This window comes from Watersipora subatra, chromosome 11, assembly GCF_963576615.1.
Source record: "Watersipora subatra chromosome 11, tzWatSuba1.1, whole genome shotgun sequence".
Lineage (NCBI taxonomy): Eukaryota > Metazoa > Bryozoa > Gymnolaemata > Cheilostomatida > Watersiporidae > Watersipora > Watersipora subatra.
Genome location: NC_088718.1, coordinates 13,179,983 through 13,199,797, shown reverse-complemented (window position 1 = coordinate 13,199,797; position 19,815 = coordinate 13,179,983). Strand labels below are relative to the sequence as shown.

The 19,815-nt window shown below is 35.1% G+C and overlaps 2 protein-coding genes across 2 annotated transcripts; both read left to right on the top strand.

The window, feature by feature from the left end:
• The first annotated feature begins 144 nt into the window (after positions 1 to 144).
• On the top strand, positions 145 to 10,388 carry LOC137408206 (transmembrane protein 216-like). The gene is made up of 6 exons (XM_068094614.1): positions 145 to 640; positions 4,269 to 4,288; positions 4,569 to 4,662; positions 5,042 to 5,134; positions 8,218 to 8,419; positions 10,041 to 10,388. Exons 1-6 carry the CDS (start codon positions 625 to 627, stop codon positions 10,054 to 10,056), a joined length of 441 nt encoding a protein of 146 aa, XP_067950715.1. The 5' UTR covers positions 145 to 624; the 3' UTR covers positions 10,057 to 10,388.
• Positions 10,389 to 15,856: 5,468 nt separating this feature from the next.
• Positions 15,857 to 17,807, top strand: LOC137408788 (ciliary microtubule associated protein 1A-like). The gene is made up of 3 exons (XM_068095372.1): positions 15,857 to 15,946; positions 16,382 to 16,529; positions 17,593 to 17,807. The coding sequence occupies exons 1-3, from the start codon at positions 15,938 to 15,940 to the stop codon at positions 17,805 to 17,807; spliced, it is 372 nt and encodes a 123-aa protein (XP_067951473.1). The 5' UTR covers positions 15,857 to 15,937.
• The last annotated feature ends 2,008 nt before the right edge of the window (positions 17,808 to 19,815 follow it).

The window sequence follows — 19,815 nt, the reverse complement described above, 5'->3', positions numbered from 1 at the left end:
CTCAGTTATTATTGCTGTCTATTAAAGAAACAATACCAAAATTCTAAAGAAACATGTCCCATGTTAAAGGATAGTTGGATAGTGCAAGCTGCCGTGTGCAGTTAAATACTGTACCTGCATCTTTTCATTTGCACATCGACCGATATTAGTAGCGTAACGTTACCTCAATTTGTCAGCCGACAACCAAAAGATGAGTGTAATATAGTTTCAAACCCTTGTTAAGTTTTCTGCGTGTGCATTAAATAGAATACGTTTCTGGAGCTTTTATCGTAATGAAATCGTAGCATGTAAGGTTCTGCATTTCAAAATTGAACAGTTGTGAGCTCATCGTCATTCAAACCAGTGAAGAACGATTGGCACTCTAAAAGATACATCTGTACAACTAGAGTTAATGAATTTGACAACCAATTGGTCGGGAGTATATTTTGTTAGCGAAAAGCCCAAACTGGAATAACACAAATAATACTGGATTTGCGACTTGGTTCATAGTCTTCCGCGTCTAATTGAAAAGTTATCTCCCTGATATGTTGAAGCTGGACAACTCCGCCAAACGTAACTGAATTCGCCAAGTTGTCGGTCTTTAGGCTAGCTATTTTCAAGGTCGTCTCTAAACCAAACACCAACATGGCTGCTGATCGAGGTAATTTTAAAATAGTTTTCGTTTCAATTCAGGTTCACATGTGCGTCGCTCTGTAAAACCAGCTAATTGTTTTATAATCAGTTTATTTTCTGCGACTGCAAAACTCTTTGTTTTGTTTAAAATAAAGAATTAACTAACTTTGTTTTGTGGTTTGCTTGCTTATATTTGCACTACACTGGTTTTTTGGGCCTCAGTTTCGCGTAAGTTCAGAGATATGTACTCTCTCGTTCATCAATCATAGTGGCTAATTTTTTTGACGACATGGTGTGTTGTACAGAATAAAAATACCATTTAGTATTACTCAAAGACATGAGTAAGTTGATTGATTATATAAGCATGTTATTGCAATTTTGGTAAGTAAATATTAAGCAAGTTCAGTCATGTAAATACATCACACACACAGGTCCTTAGTTGATAGTATCTATATTTACTTCGAGAACATACTGCGCTAGTAACTGTTACGACGGTTGGGTCAGATGTAAGTTCTGAATCTTGGTCTACTAATCTTACTAAATGCCTCTCAACTTCAGCTCTGTTGTGATACTCTCCTTTATTCACCAAGCATACGTAGCTTCCTAACTCCAGCAACACAATGCTCCTAGCATAACTCATCAACAGCAAAAACAGCTACGAAAACCATGGCATAATTGCTTTATAATAACATACCTTAGGCAAGACTAACTAATGACGAAAACATATCGTGATTACTTTAATAGATGATGGAGTGTGAGTCAGCGCTAAAACAATTATAAATGACATACCTAACGACAGACCTAATCCTACTACGCTTATGATAGGTATTCCAATTCACATCAGATCTGTTATTAGTTGATTGTAGCTACAAGTTTTTACGCCGTTGAGCACAGACCTGCCAACCCAAGAGTGGGGCAATGCGTGAGATTTGGTTTTGGGGCAATTGATGTATCAATGATAGTATATGTAAAATTGTAAAAATTGGGGGCAAAAATCTCACGCATTTCTCACGCGTTTTCATTTTTTCTTTGGGGTGATTGCGTGAGTCTCACGCCCAATGCGTGAGAGTTGGCAGGTATGGTCGAGCATTCTTGTTTATTGTTAACTCCTTTCTGCAAAACTAATCGCTTTTAACGTCAAACTTATTTGTGTAGATTTTGTGCAATTTTCCTTGGTATTAAAAAGATATCAAACTGATATATGCAGATATATAAGCAAATAGAGATATAAGCGAAGATATATACACTGTATATACTCATGCTACAGACAGTACTGTTTTGGCTATTGAATCCTCATCAGTGCGGCTCAGAGCAGGCAAGGGAGACAAATCCAATTGTCAATGAGAGTTGGCTTCCTGCCGTGAAGTAACTAAGTTGCCTCACAGACTCAAATCACAAAAGTGAGGAGCTGTGCACGAAGGCTTTTATGCAGTATATATATTTTATATATATATATATATTCGGAGCAGATATGGTTTCGTGGTTAGGGCGTTGGCGTATGATTAATGGGTCAGTGGTTTGAGTCACCTAAGGATCATAAGTGGTGTTAGAAAGGGCATTCAACCATAATTGCTCCTATTGCAAATCTGTTCGAGTGACTAAACCAGCTCCCTCATCTGCACGTCAGCATAAATTAGGAAGGTGGCTAGTAACTATGCAAGACTAAAAACAAAACCTGACTGAACGCAAAGATGCTCCTCTGCGAGCCAACGGCCAGCTAGTTAAAGATGGGGTCTCAATAAAACACCTGATAGGAAGCAATGGCAAACCGCTGTTGAATTCTGCAAAAAAAGGTCATGGTTATAGAGAGTGGAAAAAAACCATGATCACCTACGTCCTCACAGGACGTGGTACTTAGAGTGATAATTGCTTGTATATATAGATATATTGTATATATATAAGTTGCCTCAATATATATATATATATATAAAAAATTGTTTCCTCACCCTGGATACCCCGTATGGGTGGTAAATTCTGCTCTAACTCGGATCTCCTACCAGAGACCTGGGAGTTTGAGCACTCACCTCAAGATCTTAGCTGTTCCCAATAGCGCACTTTTCTGCAACTCACCTGAGTTGATTGTTGTTGGTATTTGGGCAAGCCACATTTTATGCGCGGTGTTATTGCGCCCAGTGCCCCAATGACTACTGGGATTACAGTTGTTCTTACATTCCAGCATTTTTCAATTTCTTCTCCAAGAGGGAGATATTTCTCTACCTTTTCTTTTTCTCTGCTGGCTATATTGTAGTCATTGGGTACTGCTATATCTATTATAGTAGCCCTCTTGCTCTCCTTGTCTACCACCACTATATCTGGTTGGTTTGCTAGGACATGCTTGTCAGTTTGGATGTAGAAGTCCCAGAGGATCTTAGCGCGGTCATTTTCATTGACCTTACCAGGAGCTTCCCACCAGTGTTGTGGTTTATTAAGGCCATACTCATCACATAGACTTCTATACACAACACCTGCGACATGATTATGTCGCTCAGTGTATGCGTTCCCTGCTAGCTGCTTGCATCCACTGATGATGTGTTGGATGGTCTCAGGTGCATCTTTGCACAGTCTGCATCTAGGATCGTCTCTAGTGTGATAGATTTTCGTTTGGAGTTGCCTTGTTGGGAGCACTTGCTTCTGGGCTGCCATGATTAGTGACTCTGTATTGGCCGTTAGGTTTCCTTTGTTCAGCCACATATATGTCTGGTGAAGATCGCCAACCTTAGATATTTGTTGGTGGTAAGCACCATGAAGAGGTTAGTTCAACATGATATTAGTTTATTTACTCAACTATTTATTAATCTATATATATATATATATATATATATATATATATATATATATATATATATATATATATACAGATAATGGTTGAGACTTCACTGATATAGTGCTCAAAGTTGTCCACCGAGCCTGCATAAGTACAAAGATGGAAAAAGTTTTTAGCAACAGTTTATTACTTAAAGTTTCATGATGCAAAAACTTAACATCATTTTGCATCATGAAACTTTAAGTAATAAACTGTTGCTAAAAACTTTTTCCATCTTTGTACTTATATATATATATATTTGTATATATTTGCCTATACATATACATAAATGCATATATATAAGCATATATATACAGGCAAATATACATGTATGTACTCGTATTATATATGTATATGATAAATTATTATTATTTATATTATGTATATTACATATATTAATACATTTTTATTATTACATATATAATAATACTAAGCAAATATTTATATGTATTTTCTTATATATTTATGTATAACAACATCATTGACTGAATTTATGTTGTCTTGCAGTTTTCATACGAAAAGGTGAGTAATATGTATTATTTATTGTTTGTTGTTCCAAATGAATTTATCATTGTTGTTATTACTGTTCTAAAACATAATAATGTGATAATGATCAGATAATGTCAACGAGTTGTGTAAATATTGGTCAAAATCTGAGACTCACTAACAAATTCGTTGTAAGTTTTGTTTCAAACCTTGTAGCCTATTTGAATACTATTTTAACTTGTCACAATCAGGCTTTCTTTTTGATCATTTGGGAATCTCATAACTGTTTTATAGGATCATGCAATCAGGACATTTCAATGTTTTAGCTAACTTTGAAAATTAATGTACTTTTTTGTTCTTCTTTTAGGTGCAAAGGTTACAGCTGTCGTATCCTTGACATTCACTAACCACTAAATTTATTTTTAACTTTCAAACATGTAACATTTTATTGTGTATTCTTATTTAAATTATTTTAAATAGTTGTGAAGTTCATGTTTCAGAGTTTGTCTCTTAACAGCACATTTGGTTCTGCAATGAACACCTCAGAAAACTCACATCTTGTTAGCTAATGCCTTGACTCAAATGCATAATTAACTTTGCCGATGATATATTGCTCACATATAACCATCCAAAGATTTATTTATGTTCCTAAACTACTGGCTAATAGAATTCATTGCTGCCGTATCAGATCATTCTCTACCTTAATGGCTACTACGCTGTTGTTTACACGGTCTGCGAAATTCTCATGTTTATCTACAAGGGTAAGTAGTTGAGTTCATGAACTGTGCAATTACATGTATTACTATACTAACCATTGATCCTATAACAGCCTGAGTTGAAGTTGTCTTCTTCTGAAAAGTTGAAAACTTGTCATATGTGCTCATTGGCTGTTTTTATAATAACCTGTTTAAACGTTGTATACAACTCCTACAAGAAATTTTTTATGTTAAATCAGCCTGTTTAAATTGAATTTTACCGGTTCAATTTGTAGTGTTGTTAAAACCAATATTTCATTCATTTATTTTTTATAATAATTATATATCATTTTTCCAAACTTGGACATAAATGTATATCATGCTATTCATTTGATTGTTCAAGTGCTACGCTCAAGTTCTTTAATGTGTTGATCATCAATTTTAGGTCAGACGCTGCCGTATCCACCTGGGAATCTTGCTGTTGAAATTGTCGTTCTTCTCATTCTGGCAGCCATCGAAGCATTCAGGTTGTTCTTTGGTGAGTGTCAATTGTATATGCTTGTCACACAGTCTTCTTTTGTACCATAGATATATAAACCTAGATTGGCCAATAGGAAAAAAGCCTGTCAGACTTAAATAGCATGATGTAACGTCATTGTATTGTACCTCACGCTTGACTGCACTGTTGTTAACAATGAAGCTAATGAGGAGAATTTGACAAAATCACATTTATTTTCACATAAAAACCTTCTTGGATACATAATCCAGTAAACTAAAGCAATTCTGTGATAATATCTGATAACCACCTTAGATTAAAACTATAAAAGCTATAAATTGTTGCGAACAAATCATGAGCCATCAGGGCTTTATTTGCCACCCTCTCCTATCCCCATTCTCTCTTTTCCCCTTCTCCGAAGAAGAAGTGAGAAGGGGAAAAGAGAGAAAGGAGGGGGGGGCAAATAGCCCACCCACTCAAAGAGCCAGACCCTGGCTAGGTAAATAGACTAATATCATGTTGAACTAAACATGACTAAATATGATGAGCCTGTGAAGTTTTGATCTGATCAGGGAAATGGAATCAATGGCTTTCTTAGCTAAAGCTGGAACGAGACCAAGGAATGCAGGGTCGGACCAGACTCAGGTTCAGCAATGAGGGCCAAGATCGGGTCGGACTGGGTCAGCACGCGCGATTTTTTATTCATTTAAGGTTAAAAGATAGTTCCATTACAGCCTAATGTTGTGACATCAATAAACTGAGATAAAAGAAACCATTATCACACCAATCATTATATTTTGTGGCTTGGTTTATAGATGCAATCTACAATTTATGGCTAGAAATTGGTGGATCAATGCTATTCAATGGGTGATAGATTAATGGCATGATTTGGCTAGTGTTTTTTTTGCAGATTTTATTTCCAACTGCTATTATAATCAACAAGAGATTAGTTAAGAAATACTTTATAAATATAGAAATAGATAATCCAGCATAGTGGAAAGCAAAAATTCATCACTTCCCTAAAACTTCTGGTATTAGTGATAGAAACTAAAAATAAAATAAATTTGCTGGATTGAAGGTTCTTAGACGCGCTTTTAAGTTCCTCATGATGCCCTCGTTGTAAATGTCTCAATAGTATTGAGGTGGACCGTTCTTTGTAGCTTAAAGGTTGACTTGCAACAAAATTCACATTACAGTTATTTGGAATCAAAATATTCACCATGTCTTACTCTGTTGTGTTGTAGGTGCCAAATACATGGACATGTGATTACAAGCATTTAAAAGCTCAAAAACGAAAAGCCGCCGTAGATTGGAATCTCTTTATTTCGATGACGTAGTCATTACAGTTTGGTTATCGTCTTGTCACGTGATGTTCTCACGTGAATTGAAAAGCCAATAAAAAGCTAAATATAAAACTTATCGTAGCACTAGTTTATGACAAACACTTCGGGTTTTACCGAATACCCCATATCAAATATAGATGCTCGCTACTTTACAGTTTTGTTTCGGCATTATTCAATCGTCAAGTCGTAATCTGATCACGTGACCCAATACTTCGAAAATAATTTTTGCAGCACTTTTCGATTATCACAGGTGACCAACAGGCTCGTCATGATTATCAGACAATGATATGTACTCCTTCGAGCTAAGGTTAAAAAGTTTAACGATTTTTTACGGTAAGTTATAAGATATCAGTGCTAAAAGTGACAGCATTACAATGACGATAAAACAGACCCGTAAAAACAATAGACATGGTTTTATTAAATGCGTGAAGTATATTTATGAAAATATTTTGACGAATGAGGTTGCATGAAAGTGTAAACAGAAGCCATCCTGTAGCAACTACGTCCCATTTGATTCGTATTGGAAAGCGAATCCAAACTACGGCGGTCTCGTGTGGCTGCGATTAACTGTTCGTTTTTGAGTTTTTAAGAGCTTGTAATCACATTTCCACATATTTGGCACCTACAACACAACAGAGTAAGACATGGTGAATCTTTTGATCCCAAATAACTGTAATGTGAATGTTATTGCAAGTCAACCTTTAAACAATAGTATGATGTTGAACCTCAGCAACTTCGCCATGGTAGCAATTAGTGCTAGCCTAGGAAAGTTTTTCACCAATTCAGCACTACTAAGCAACACTCTCGTCACTTTCTCACTGTGGTTGCAAACCTCAATCGCCACAGGCAAAGACAAAGTCAAGCCACCACGATTCTTAACTGTGATTAGGGAATTCGTTGCTTGGTTTACATCATAGTTGGTAACATCCACGATACTAGTGATACAATCATTACATTTCAGTTTTGGTGACTTAGCCAGCTACATAGCCAGCTGTAAAATAATCATTCTGTCTCATTTTTGACTTAAGACATACTTGCATATTCATCATATTTAGTCATGTTTAGTTCAGCATGATATTAGTCTATTTACCTTGCCAGGGTCTGGCTCTTTGAATGGGTGGGCTATTTGCCCCCTCCCTCCTTTCTCTCTTTTCCCCTGCTCACTTCTTCTTCGGAGAAGGGGAAAAGAGAGAATGGGGATAGGAGAGGGTGGCAAATAAAGCCCTGATGGCTCATGATTTGTTCGCAACAATTCATAGCTTTTATAGTTTTAATCTAAGGTGGTTATCAGATATTATCACAGAATTGCTTTAGTTTACTGGATTATGTATCCATGAAGGTTTTTATGTGAAAATAAATGTGATTTTGTCAGATTCTCCTCATTAGCTTCATTGTTAACAACAGTGCAGTCAAGCGTGAGGTACAATACAATGACGTTACGTCATGCTATTTAAGTCTGACAAGGCAACCGATGGGAATAGCTGTTATTCGCCAATCTAGGTTTATATATCTATGCTTTGTACCTAAATATTGTAATTCCAAATTACTTTACACGTTTCATGTAGTTGCATCCACTTGTTTGAGCAGACGATTACGAATTTGATCAGTGCTTTCACTTAGGATTCATTTTTGTAGGTAAGAAGCATTCAGTATTGCTTATTTTCTGGATTGTGTTATCAACTACCCAACTTTTCATTTTATCAGTTGAAAAATTATCTGTTTGGTTGTGTGTATGTAACAGTGCTTCTGTGAAACTGAATGATATGTAGTGCATATTTGCAGGAAAAAGAGGAAATCTCACTGAGAGAGGACAACCCGTAATTTTATCCATATTATTAAGCGTGCCATGTGCACTTGGTCATGTCTTCCTTTTGATATGGCAGACATACGTACTGCGAGCAGAGTTAATCATTATTGCTATAGAACTGACTTTCATAGCAGTAGAGATACTCCTTGGCCTCGTGGCTGTTATCCTCTTTAGCAGGTAGGCTGGCGTTTATGAACCCTAATCATGGAAAAGTGCTGTTGAATTTTGGCATTTCTGTAGTTTTTATTATAGGTTCAGACTCAAGAATACTTTTTATTCCATAGATGTACTCTGTAACCTTTTTATGTTCTGCTTAACTCTATCTATCATTATATCAAGAGCAGTATTTCTGTTATTGTTATCAGTTTATGTTATAGTTTTCAAACTAGCTTGATTCACATTAGCAGAATTGTAAAATTGATTTTTATTAATTGCATTAATTCAAAGTTTTATCAGAAGGCAGATGTTTAAGTAATTTATGCTGAATATGAAAGAGTGGTGGTCTTTCATAAAAATCATAGTAAATTAATATGCTAAAAGCTATTAAAATTATTATTTATTATTATTAAAAATTATTTGTTGTTTAAAATGGTAGATAAGAAATGAGGAATATTTATTACCAAGCTACAGCAATATTCCAGCTGTCAACATTGTATTTTTTGTTTTAAACTGAATTCAAATATTGACCTAAATTACGTTGTTAGGGCAAAACATATTTCGTTTTTTAGTTCACCATTGAAAATAATGGCTTAAAAGATTTGTGTACCAGTTTAACCTCCTAGAACAGTTCAAGCCTTAGCGAACAGGCTCAAACCATTTTTTATATATTACTAGTGGGTATATCCATGTTTTATCACAAGGATATAGCTTCATGTTATCATGAGTTTGTGAAAGCATATTTTGCATAGTCTCTTCTACTGCTAACAGAAGGCCAATATTTGCTTTAGTGTGCTATTCCTGTGATTTGAAAATTCTCTTTCAGCAGTTGGCTTTAAGTGAGTCTATTTTATGAAGCTTTATGTAACACAAAATACGCATAGAATTTTATCCAATTCTAAATTCCAATTCAATTGGTGTAAATGAGTTTTTTATGTTTTCATGTGACACTGTAACATTGAAGAAAAGTGGAGAATATTCATTTGCATGTAGAATCAGATATGGTATGCATATCAAATTTTATCCACATAAATAGAGTGATGTAAAGGTAATTTGTGGCACTGTTGTCTACCATCTCAGCAACTTTAGATCCCCAGAGGGTTTACTCTCAACTTTCATTCCCAAGGGCTCGACGAAAAAAGCACGTTTTAGGGGTGTTTTTCGGTCGCCTGGCACTCTAGACTCTAGAATGTTTTCATAAAAAAGGGTATATTTTTTAGCTTGGTATTTGAATACCAAACTAAAAAAAGTATTCATGAGCAAACAAGGAGTAATTAGCCTGTGGTGATGAAGTGATAAGGGGTAGTAAGTCAGTGGAAAGGTGGCATTTTATCACATCTCAGACTAGCTCTTGGGGGTAGTCTGAGAAGAGAGTGAACTCCCTGGGCTTGGATCCAGCATGAAATACGATCTCTTTTGTTTGCTTAGCTAAACTCGACACTGCGGATGACTTTAGTTTGGGTCGTGTCAAGGTTAAATACCACTCGCATGTTTGATGTAAACAGTTTGTTCGTTACCCCAGCAATGCACACAAACATCGGCATCAACTGTTATACCTGCTATATACCTTTGCTGCCAGCTATATCTAAATGTATAGTATCTCATCTGTGTAATTATTGGGAGTTTATTTACACGGTTGCAGGGCGGGGCCTTACTGATGTACCATTGACTTCCATAAGCAGAACATACTGCTGTCTCCAGAGAATTCCTTCCAGCAACCAGAATGGTCTCAACGTTTGTCGGTTCCAAGGCTTCATTTTGTTTGTATCTTTTTCAGTTCTAGTTTTTGAAATTTTAGTACCAGATTTTTTAATTGGAAATTTTCTAACGCAGTTAAAGTTCGAGCTGCTCTACTGTTTTATGCACTTTTATCCTTTTACATATATATATATATATAATACATACAATCTAGGTCTATAGCAAATGAACACCTATTTGCTCTGTAGCCTTGCTTGGTTAATAATAAAATGGCTACTCAATTGAACTTAACATCGTGAATACATCTAGAAAAGACTATCTATTCATTTCAAGTGGTGTATAACACAATTAATAAATGATTAATGTATTTGCACCAATTCATTCATTCTATTCGTTTAGTGCATAAGTTAGTCGTGAGTGAGACATGCTAGGCTTTTTCGGGAAAAGACAGCATCAGTTTTGAGACTTCTGCATGAAACTACTAGGTATAACCTTTCACAAGGCTTCATACACATGTAAAGGGTTAATACCAAAATACGAGACTGACCAGTATGAGCCAATAAGTAAATTGTGTAGGAGTTGTCTCCTCATTTAATTAGATTTATCGTAATTAACACCAAACCTCAAACTTTTGAAGTTCTGGTTGTCACACTTCACTAACCTGCTTTAATCCGATCGTTGAAGTTCTACTGCTAATGCCCTGAGGCTCTGTATGTGCATACGTTCATTATACATACAGTATATTGTCAGCAGCCTAAAATACATATATGTATATGAACAATAACAGTTAGCGATATAGTTGTCCTGGTAAATTTGAAATAACAGTAGAAAGATATAAACATCACTGAGGCAAACTGCTGTAACCAAATGCTTACTATTGACTGGAGATCAAATAAGGATAGATTAAACTGCTTGATTAGTTTGGTTGATTTGATTGCTGATAACAAATAATAATGTAATTACAAAGCTAGTTGCAGTGTAGAAACATGCTTTGATTTGATTTGACGCAACCTAAAAAAAACTATTATGGCTCAAAAAGGTCAAACAGTGTTAAAATTTGGCACACTGTTTGTAAGATGGGTGCTTACTAGCCACAAAAAGCCATTGTTTGATGCAACAGTTTTTGAGACATGGCCATGTATAAAAAAATTTAAAATGTTAAGGTGCTCCCAAATTTTGATTTTGTTAATCAGCTGCTGCACCAAAATGCTTGTTTTGCCGTTGAATTGAAGCTCAAGTGTTGCAACAAGCAACACCAGATGTTGAAAGCAAAGGTTGTTCTATAAAATTAAATTTACGTGCGTGCTGTGTTTTATTGGGCTAAGATCTTGAAAAAGTGCTGTAACTATTCGTTACTTGTACAAAACCCAAGACTACTATTGCAACCGGTTCATGGACATTCACAGAGGGTAGACACATTCTTTTACATTCCGGGGTGCAACCAAAACTATTTTCTTGCCAGTCCCTGATAAAAAAGCAAAATTGAATCGTACAACTAACTCACTTTGGTTCATATAAACGAGTAAACCATTTGTTACAAACAAATATATGTATTCTTCGAATCCAAGCTTGATATATATAATGTATTGCGGAATCGTGAACAGTGAAAACTCACTTGTGACTAAAATGAATGCAGATTTCAATGATAGAAGTAAACTATTGATTTCAATAGCAATGAGCTCTCTTCAGAGACAAAGTGAGAAGGTCAGTATTCTGTCTACAAAGTTAATAGTTAACACATTTATCAACGTGACATAAAACGTCTATTGAAATCAATTGTAAATATTTTATATAGCGAACACTTAGCCAGTACCATGAAATTAATACATCAATCGCTTCCCACACATGACGCTGATACGTCATAATAGCCAGTTGTCTCAAAGTCAATGCTAGACTTGTCAAGGGACCCTCACGCATTCCCATCATGTTACGGATCGCAACATAACACTTATCTGTCATCGTAGTTGCTTAGAAATGAGTTCGACACACTTGCTGCGAATAATCAACAGCGACGAGAACAATGCTGACAGAGGCTCTCATCTGACCAACTCTTTGTTTTCTTTTCATCTTCAATTCATCAAAGCCGATACATCAATATTACGTACTGAATAATTGAATGCTTGACAACATAGTCCAAAACCCTTGACAGTACGCAAAACTTTTCGATCCCAGTTATCTCAATTGATTTTACAAGTTCCTCTGCTACAGGACTATAACAAGATAAATAGTTCCGTTGAGGGTGCTTTGTTTGTTATTGTAGCAACCAGAGAGTCTTCACAGGAAAGGTGGAAGAAAGGTTGTGATTTATTTGTTGTCCGGCAAGCAGTATAGCATCATGTCTTCTCAGGAGAGTTCGAAAGTAGTTCGCATAGAGGCAGCAGAGACTGGTTCGTATACAAGTTTACAGATATCTACAGTAGTTTTCTAAAAGCGGATAAACGAAATATAATGAGCTATAACAACAATAAATGATTGTTGAACAAGTCCATAAAATTTGTACATGAAATGATTTTCTCTCGGCGTAATGTGACTTGAATTGTTTTTTGGAAAATTGTCTCTCTTCACACAATAAAATTTTATATTTCTATCATTTATATCCTTTTGGTAAAATCAAATATTACGTCACAAAAACTTTTAAAAAACTAAAATGAAATGTATTTTTTGAATGCAGTGATATTACTTGGCAACTTCAACTCATGATAGCTGCGACGTGTGGCAGCCATCAAATAACAGCTGAAAAATAGTGTGAAGTAGTTGAGTTCTTCAAATTGACTTGAAAATTAGACAACCTACCCGCATGAATAAAAGATTGCTGTTAGCCAATTTTCTTTACATGAGTTCAAATGTATTAAGTTGTTTCTCCAGTGACAAGATATAATCAGATTTGCACATATTTAATCTAAACTAAGGATAGCATTTCTCCTGAAACATTTCATGTATGGCCACTACTTTCTAAAAGAAAACTGACCATTAATATTTAGCATAATAATTTCAAATAAAACATCTTATAGCAAATTGGTAATCGCGAGACTAACTACTGCTTATAACCATGAAAGAAGTAGACTTGTAACTTCGCTGATGCGTGTTTGGTTGCATTTTATTTGTATGACCGTAACACTAACACCACGCCACTGACATCGTCAAGTTTATAATAACACAGTACGCTATTATAAATCACACTAACTACTGCACAAGTGTATGTATTTAGAAATATAATAAAATTTTAAATTACTAAACAAATAGAATGCATTAAATGGTGCCAATACATTAGCCTTTCTTGTGTATAATTTTGTTGTAAACCACTTAAAATAAGTAGATAGTCTTTGCTCGATGTCTTCACGATGTTTTGTCCAATTGAGTATCCATTTTATTACTAATCAAGCAAGGCTACAGAGCAAACAGGTGTTCATATGTCATAGACCTAGATTTTATTATATTAGAAGTATAATTAAATTTCTAAATTTATTTATATTTTTTAAAGGAAAGCTTATTATTAATATTTAGCATAACAATTTTAATTAATGTCTGTAAACCAACTATACCTGATCTTTATTATTTCTTTTAGTAGTGGTTTGATAACTGGCACTGTGTTTGGTCACAATTAGTGTCCACATCTAATCTAGGTAAATATTGTGGCTAGCATATTTTGCTTATGGTATAAGATCACTTATCATAAATAGACGACAGCTGTGATGCTGACGTGATGATATTCTGATTTTTACAGCTTTCACAGTTTCTGTACAAGGTGCATGTACAGTATATGTAATGTGTGCGACGGAATGTGCAAAGATGCATACACATCAGGACCAATTAAGAGTTTTCTCTCCAATGTTTACAAGTTAATGAAACTGGGTGCAGTTTTGTAGTGCTTGTAACAATTTTGTTGAACACCATCAACTTTTTTTGACATTAGTAGAGTACTTGAATGTAGAATTTCATAAGCGACAAAAAAATTGATTTAAAATTTAGCTATCAGTCTAAAAATACGTACACATTCTTTAGGCACATGAAACATACCATTGCCTAAAAAAAGCTGTATGCATATACGTATAGGTGCTACTTGAATGTTTCTACATTTTAAATATTATATTAAATGTTTTTTCTTCTATGATGTTCTGTTAGAACTGAAATGGCTTCCTTCAGATCAAAATATTAGATAGGTTAAAAACCTTTCAAGTTTTGCGCGGTTATATTTGAAGCAGGAGCTCTGAAAGGCAGGTGTCAAACTGGGAGGTATTTTAGTGTTTACGCAGAATGCTTCTACTGTTCATGTTCATCGCATCTTCAATAATAAGTATCTATTTCCGCACAAAAGGTCTTTGATGTGTCGTCTCCTGCCATCGATGAATCTCAGAGGAACAAAAGATGAAGTTATCTCTGCTTGCGTGCCGCAAATTATTGATTAATTCCTTTAGTACCTGATTATTGATTCGGCTAAAAAATAGCAAGTCTCAGCGAATGTTGAGATTTCAATGTAGCCGTTTTCAGTCTGAACTGTGTCTAGAGAAACATGTTATTTTTAAACGGATAGTATAGAAAACATAATGAAAAATGTGGAATTTTCAGGTATCTAATCCAAGTCATTCCTCTACCATAATAATACTGACCAGCAGTTATAGCCTAGTGGTTGGGAAAGTCTGATCGGGTGATGACGCTAGTAGAGTCAAAATACCATCCAACCTTAAATGCTCTCAGCAATTGGGCGTGTCTCCAGTTGGCTGGGTTCCCTTGCCAATGAACTCAGACATACCCAGCCAAGATCATAGAGCCATTGCTTGCGCAACAATGGCTCTTAAAAACGCGCCCAGCTTTTGCTCGCAGCTATACTCATGTATGGAGTCTTTAGGAATAAGCTGTCAAAAAGATTTGAGTGGAAAGTTGTAAAATAGGCTTTAAATAGCCCCTATTTTGTTGTTTCAGTATCTAATCTTTACCACATTGTTAATTTCTGTAACTGCATAACTTGAATAGCAAAATAAAAATTTCTAACTCACTAATTAACTAAAAAAGGAGCGTCTAGGAAGAGCAACTTAGTCATAGTGAAACCGCACATAGTAACAAAGGTAATTTCATTTTTAGGACCAGGCCCTGGTACGTACATGCTGCCAACAGTGGTTGGTCCAACAACGGCAACAAACAAGGAAAAAGCACCAGAGTGGTCAATCAAACTACCTCTCAAGACCAAATATAATGATGCACCAGCACCTAACTATGTACCTGGAGACAATAAGCTACCTGCAGTTACTGTCAAGGGGCGTAACTTTTATAATCCAAGTGAGTGTTAGTAAAATTTTAAACAAACTGGTTGTTATCATGCTTATTGACTGCCATTGTACATTATTAATATAATTATACGAATATATTTACAACGCAATGTAGCTGTATCCTTAGATGAAATCAATTTATTAGAGCATGTTATTATCTATAACATGCATTTGCACATTTTATCTGAAAAGTGCATGCCTTAATATATACATGTATGAAACTATTTAGTAGTAAAATGTTTTAAATCAAGATAAAAAGTATTTTAATACAAACATTATTATTTACATATTAAAAAATGTTTTCATATTGTAAATATCAAAACATTTCCAATTTCTTATTCGCTTGAATTTTACCAAAAAACTACAATGTTTAACATTTTTCAAAAAATTATCTACTTTGTATAGAAATCTATTTATTTCTATTTCATTTTGATACCATATCTCTGACTGATACGCTGTATATATTTTAGAAAAGCTAATCACTCCCGGACCAAATCTGAAGACGGACACATTTAAGAACCCTCAGCACACATCAGCCCCGTCTTACAGCATAGGGACTAGATCTCGTTACAGGAAAATGGATAAGGTACCAAATTGTTTTTAGAAATAAATCACTCAATATTGTAAGATAGTGATTTCATTCACAATTTGTTGATGCTGAGTCATAAGGCAGCTATAGAATTTTCAAATAGATAAAATTAAATTAAGTTTTATCATGGTGCAAAACTTAAGACAATACAAGCAAATGAAAACATATTTTTCATCAATTACGCTTTCTTTGATCCAATTATAAGGCGTTTTTACAATTATTTTTGACCCAAAAGCCGGTTTTGGGGTAAAAAAATTTTGAGACAGTTCATTTCCAAACTTTTTTTAACTGTTTTTAATATCCACAACAGCTTAGTATTATTAACCTGACAAACATTTAAATAATATTGTTTAATTACAAGTACATTTAATTAATGTTCACGTCTGTAAAGCTCAATAGACCAAAGTATGTATATTTGTGGTTATTTCGCAGGTGCCGCCCGCAACACGATACACTCTGCCCGCATTGGTCGGAGCCAAAAACAACGTGAGCAAAAGTGAGCCTGTCTGGAACATGAGCTTTGTGAAACCCGAACACACATCATACTCCTATGATGCCACCAAAGGTCCGGGACCTGCAGGTAAGACAAATTTAAAGTATGCCTAACACGTTGGATAAAGAAAATACGTGCAAACTTACTGCTCTTTTGTTTTTGGCCTCCATTATGCTTTTGCTAGGTAAATGCCCGGTGTTGCACGGGTAATAAAAACAGCTTATAAACAATGGCGGGTAATGTAGTTGCCATCGGCTACTTTTCTTTACCCATGGATTTGAGTAACTTAAGCTAGTAACTTGAGCTAGCTATAATTAACTTACAAGCTAGTATACTAACTTACTATAATAAGAGCCATGCTTATGATTGCGCTTAAAATCGCTACATAACAAAGCATTATGATCTCTCACGCAATTAATCATGATCTTCAAGCATGCTAGTAGTAACCAATAGTATTTTCGCAAGCGCTTAAAGAGTAAGTATTTTAACCAGTGTAATGAGTATGACTACAATTATTTCATTGCATAGCAATGTAGCTCTTCAGCCTAGTAGATAGCATGCCTGTTTGCAGACCTGGAGGTCCGAGTTGAATTACAGTGCGACACGGCTGTTTTGTTCCTATAACTTTATCACTATAACTGGACACACAAAGACAGACAGACAAACGAGTTATAAATGCTAAACATGAAGTTTTGTTAAGATTTGATGCGTTTTTTTCTCAATACAATAAAATAGCACTTTTAATGCATAAAAGTTGTATAAATGTTAAGTTTTTTACATAAGTGTTGAAAACTAAGATAACAACGGTTTCACATGAAAAAAACATAGTATACTCATAATTTTGCAAGAAAAGTTAAGTTATTTTGACTGACAAATGAGAACTTGGTGATAAGAATAACAAGAACCACATGATGAACATCTTTTGTTATCTGGAACGATAGAAAATAGTTAGGGTATATTAATAGAATACTGTATAACTAATTTTGTTGAGAGCCAAATTAATTCAAACGAATTCAATCGTACAAAATTACTTGGTACTTTAGATGAGCCCAGGAACACTGACAGAGAACAAAGACTGGTTAGATTACATCATCTATCTATAACTAAAATATACTTGCATTTAAAGTATATCTCATCAATTCTCTTACAGCATACAACACACAGAATACAGATTCATACAGGCGAAAACAGCCCCACTACTCTTTCGGAGCCCGATACCAGAAACCAAAAGACAAAACACTCAAACCTGGTCCTGGGGCATATAATCCTGAAAAAGTTAAAACCGCTCCTAAGTTTTCCATGGGAGTGCGACACTCACAATTTGTACTTCCTGTGTTGACTGCGGCAGATCTCCACCTCTACTGAAGGAAAGAGTGTGCGGCAGGCCTCCTCTACTGAGGAAAAGAATGACCTGACTGAATTAAACTTTCTTTGGCTTTTGTAAAAATTCAGCAGAATTAATTCATTTCTTGGAGAGTTTGTTGCTCAAAGAATGCTGCCGGCAGCCTTGCGTAAGCCCTAATATGCAATGCATGCATGCTCAAGATGACCTCAACATGACCTTTCTGTAAGGATATTTTATGCTGACACTTTCATCTACAGCTTCTCACAATTTTATAGTACATTCTGTTGATTGATTGTAATGCAGAAACACTTGCATTCTGCTTGCTCGCCACCTCTTTCAGCTCAATATTACATTATTTTGAACATATCATATAACTATTCCACATAAATTTAAGATATGCTTTATTTTTTGAAATTTTTTTATTCAAATATGCGTATTTTATAATAAAAAATTTTTCACTCAACGTCGCATACCTTTGCGAGATAAAAGATTGAGGCTGACAATCAAGACCTTTATTTTAGCTGAAATCCACTGCCTGCTGATATTTAGCAGGTTATCGGTAGCATTTTTATAGTCAACTGATAACATAAACAACCTACACACATACATGAGCTGTGACCCTCCATGTTAATAAAGGCCACTTTGTGTCTCAATGCTATACGTTTCCACATTTTTTGCCTGATTTCATCCAAACTTCCCAGACATATGCTCCGGGCCTTCAGCCAGGTCACTAAACATATTTGGTTTCAAAGCTCCTTCTGGTTCCTGAGAACCAGCCTCTTAATCCACCACCTCCACCTGCGGGTTAATTGATTAAAAATCTAGAGCAGTGCAGGCTTACGGCATAGAGCTGCAGGCTATTGACATTCACATGTCAATAGCCTGCAGCTCAAACCGTAGGCCATTGACATGTGAATCTCAATAGCAATGCATCAAGAGGTCAAGAACAAAATGAAGCTAGTGTCAAACCATGGTTACATCTATGGTATATCTAACCATGGTTACATCTATGGTATATGTAACCATGATTACATCTATGGTATATTTAACCATGGTTACATCTATGGTATCTCTAACCATGGTTATATCTATGGTGTATCCAACCATTGTTGCATCTATGGTATATCTAACCATGGTTTGATGAAATTGCACTTATGAATGAACCACTGTAAAAATAAATAAAATATGAATCGACCTTTTTAGTGGTTGATCTACAGTACACGTACATACATATAAAAAGTAAGTCTATGGGTGTATCCGTGTGATCTTTTTGCTGCGCAAATTTCCAAATAATGTATCTAAATTTTTGGGGAAGCATTCGCAGAAATAAGCTTTACAAATCTTCAGTTTTTTCAAGTTTAAAACAAAATACATGTACATGTATATCACATTGTAAAAAAATGATCACAGTTAACAGCCATCTTGAATTCTTTTAGATTCCATGCAGTAGCAGAGATGAATGATAAATTGTGCTTTTTTTAACCATCTAATGATTTAAAAACATGTGTATATTTTTATGTATATATATATACCCTATATAAAAATATGTACAATTTAATTTTTTGAAGTTTATCAGCTAAACTGTTTTTATTTTTTTATTTCTTATCCGTTTTCTTCTGTCACTTTTTTACCATTTGTAACCAAAACTTGAAGCTTTATATTTTGATATTCACAACTTTTTTTTACCTTTGTTATAAATTTGTACAGACATTTACAAGTGAATTGTGGTAGATCTGTGCAAATGTTATTGATTACCTTTGCCTTAGTTGACTACATGTTGACTACATGACTACCAAGATAAAATCTAGCCTGATATACAAGCATTGGGAGTGCATATGATATGGACATACCGGTACGCATCATCCGAGATAGATCAGTGTACAGACTAGTGTGAAAACAACGAAAAATATAGAGACAGAATACTAAAACAATACCCGCGTTTTGGGCCAGCATAACAATCATTATGCGTAACAGCCACCAGTGCTAACTATTAACCCCAAGCACTTTAAGCGCGAGTATCGTAACCAA

What these genes read in the sequence shown, in the direction of transcription:
- LOC137408206 (XM_068094614.1), top strand. An exon ending in GTGCAAAGGTTACAGCTGTC is followed by an intron (nt 4,289 to 4,568) that starts GTATCCTTGACA and finishes ACTGGCTAATAG; the next exon opens with AATTCATTGCTGCCGTATCA. An exon ending in AGCATTCAGGTTGTTCTTTG is followed by an intron (nt 5,135 to 8,217) that starts GTGAGTGTCAAT and finishes GCATATTTGCAG; the next exon opens with GAAAAAGAGGAAATCTCACT.
- LOC137408788 (XM_068095372.1), top strand. An exon ending in CAAAGGTCCGGGACCTGCAG is followed by an intron (nt 16,530 to 17,592) that starts GTAAGACAAATT and finishes ATTCTCTTACAG; the next exon opens with CATACAACACACAGAATACA.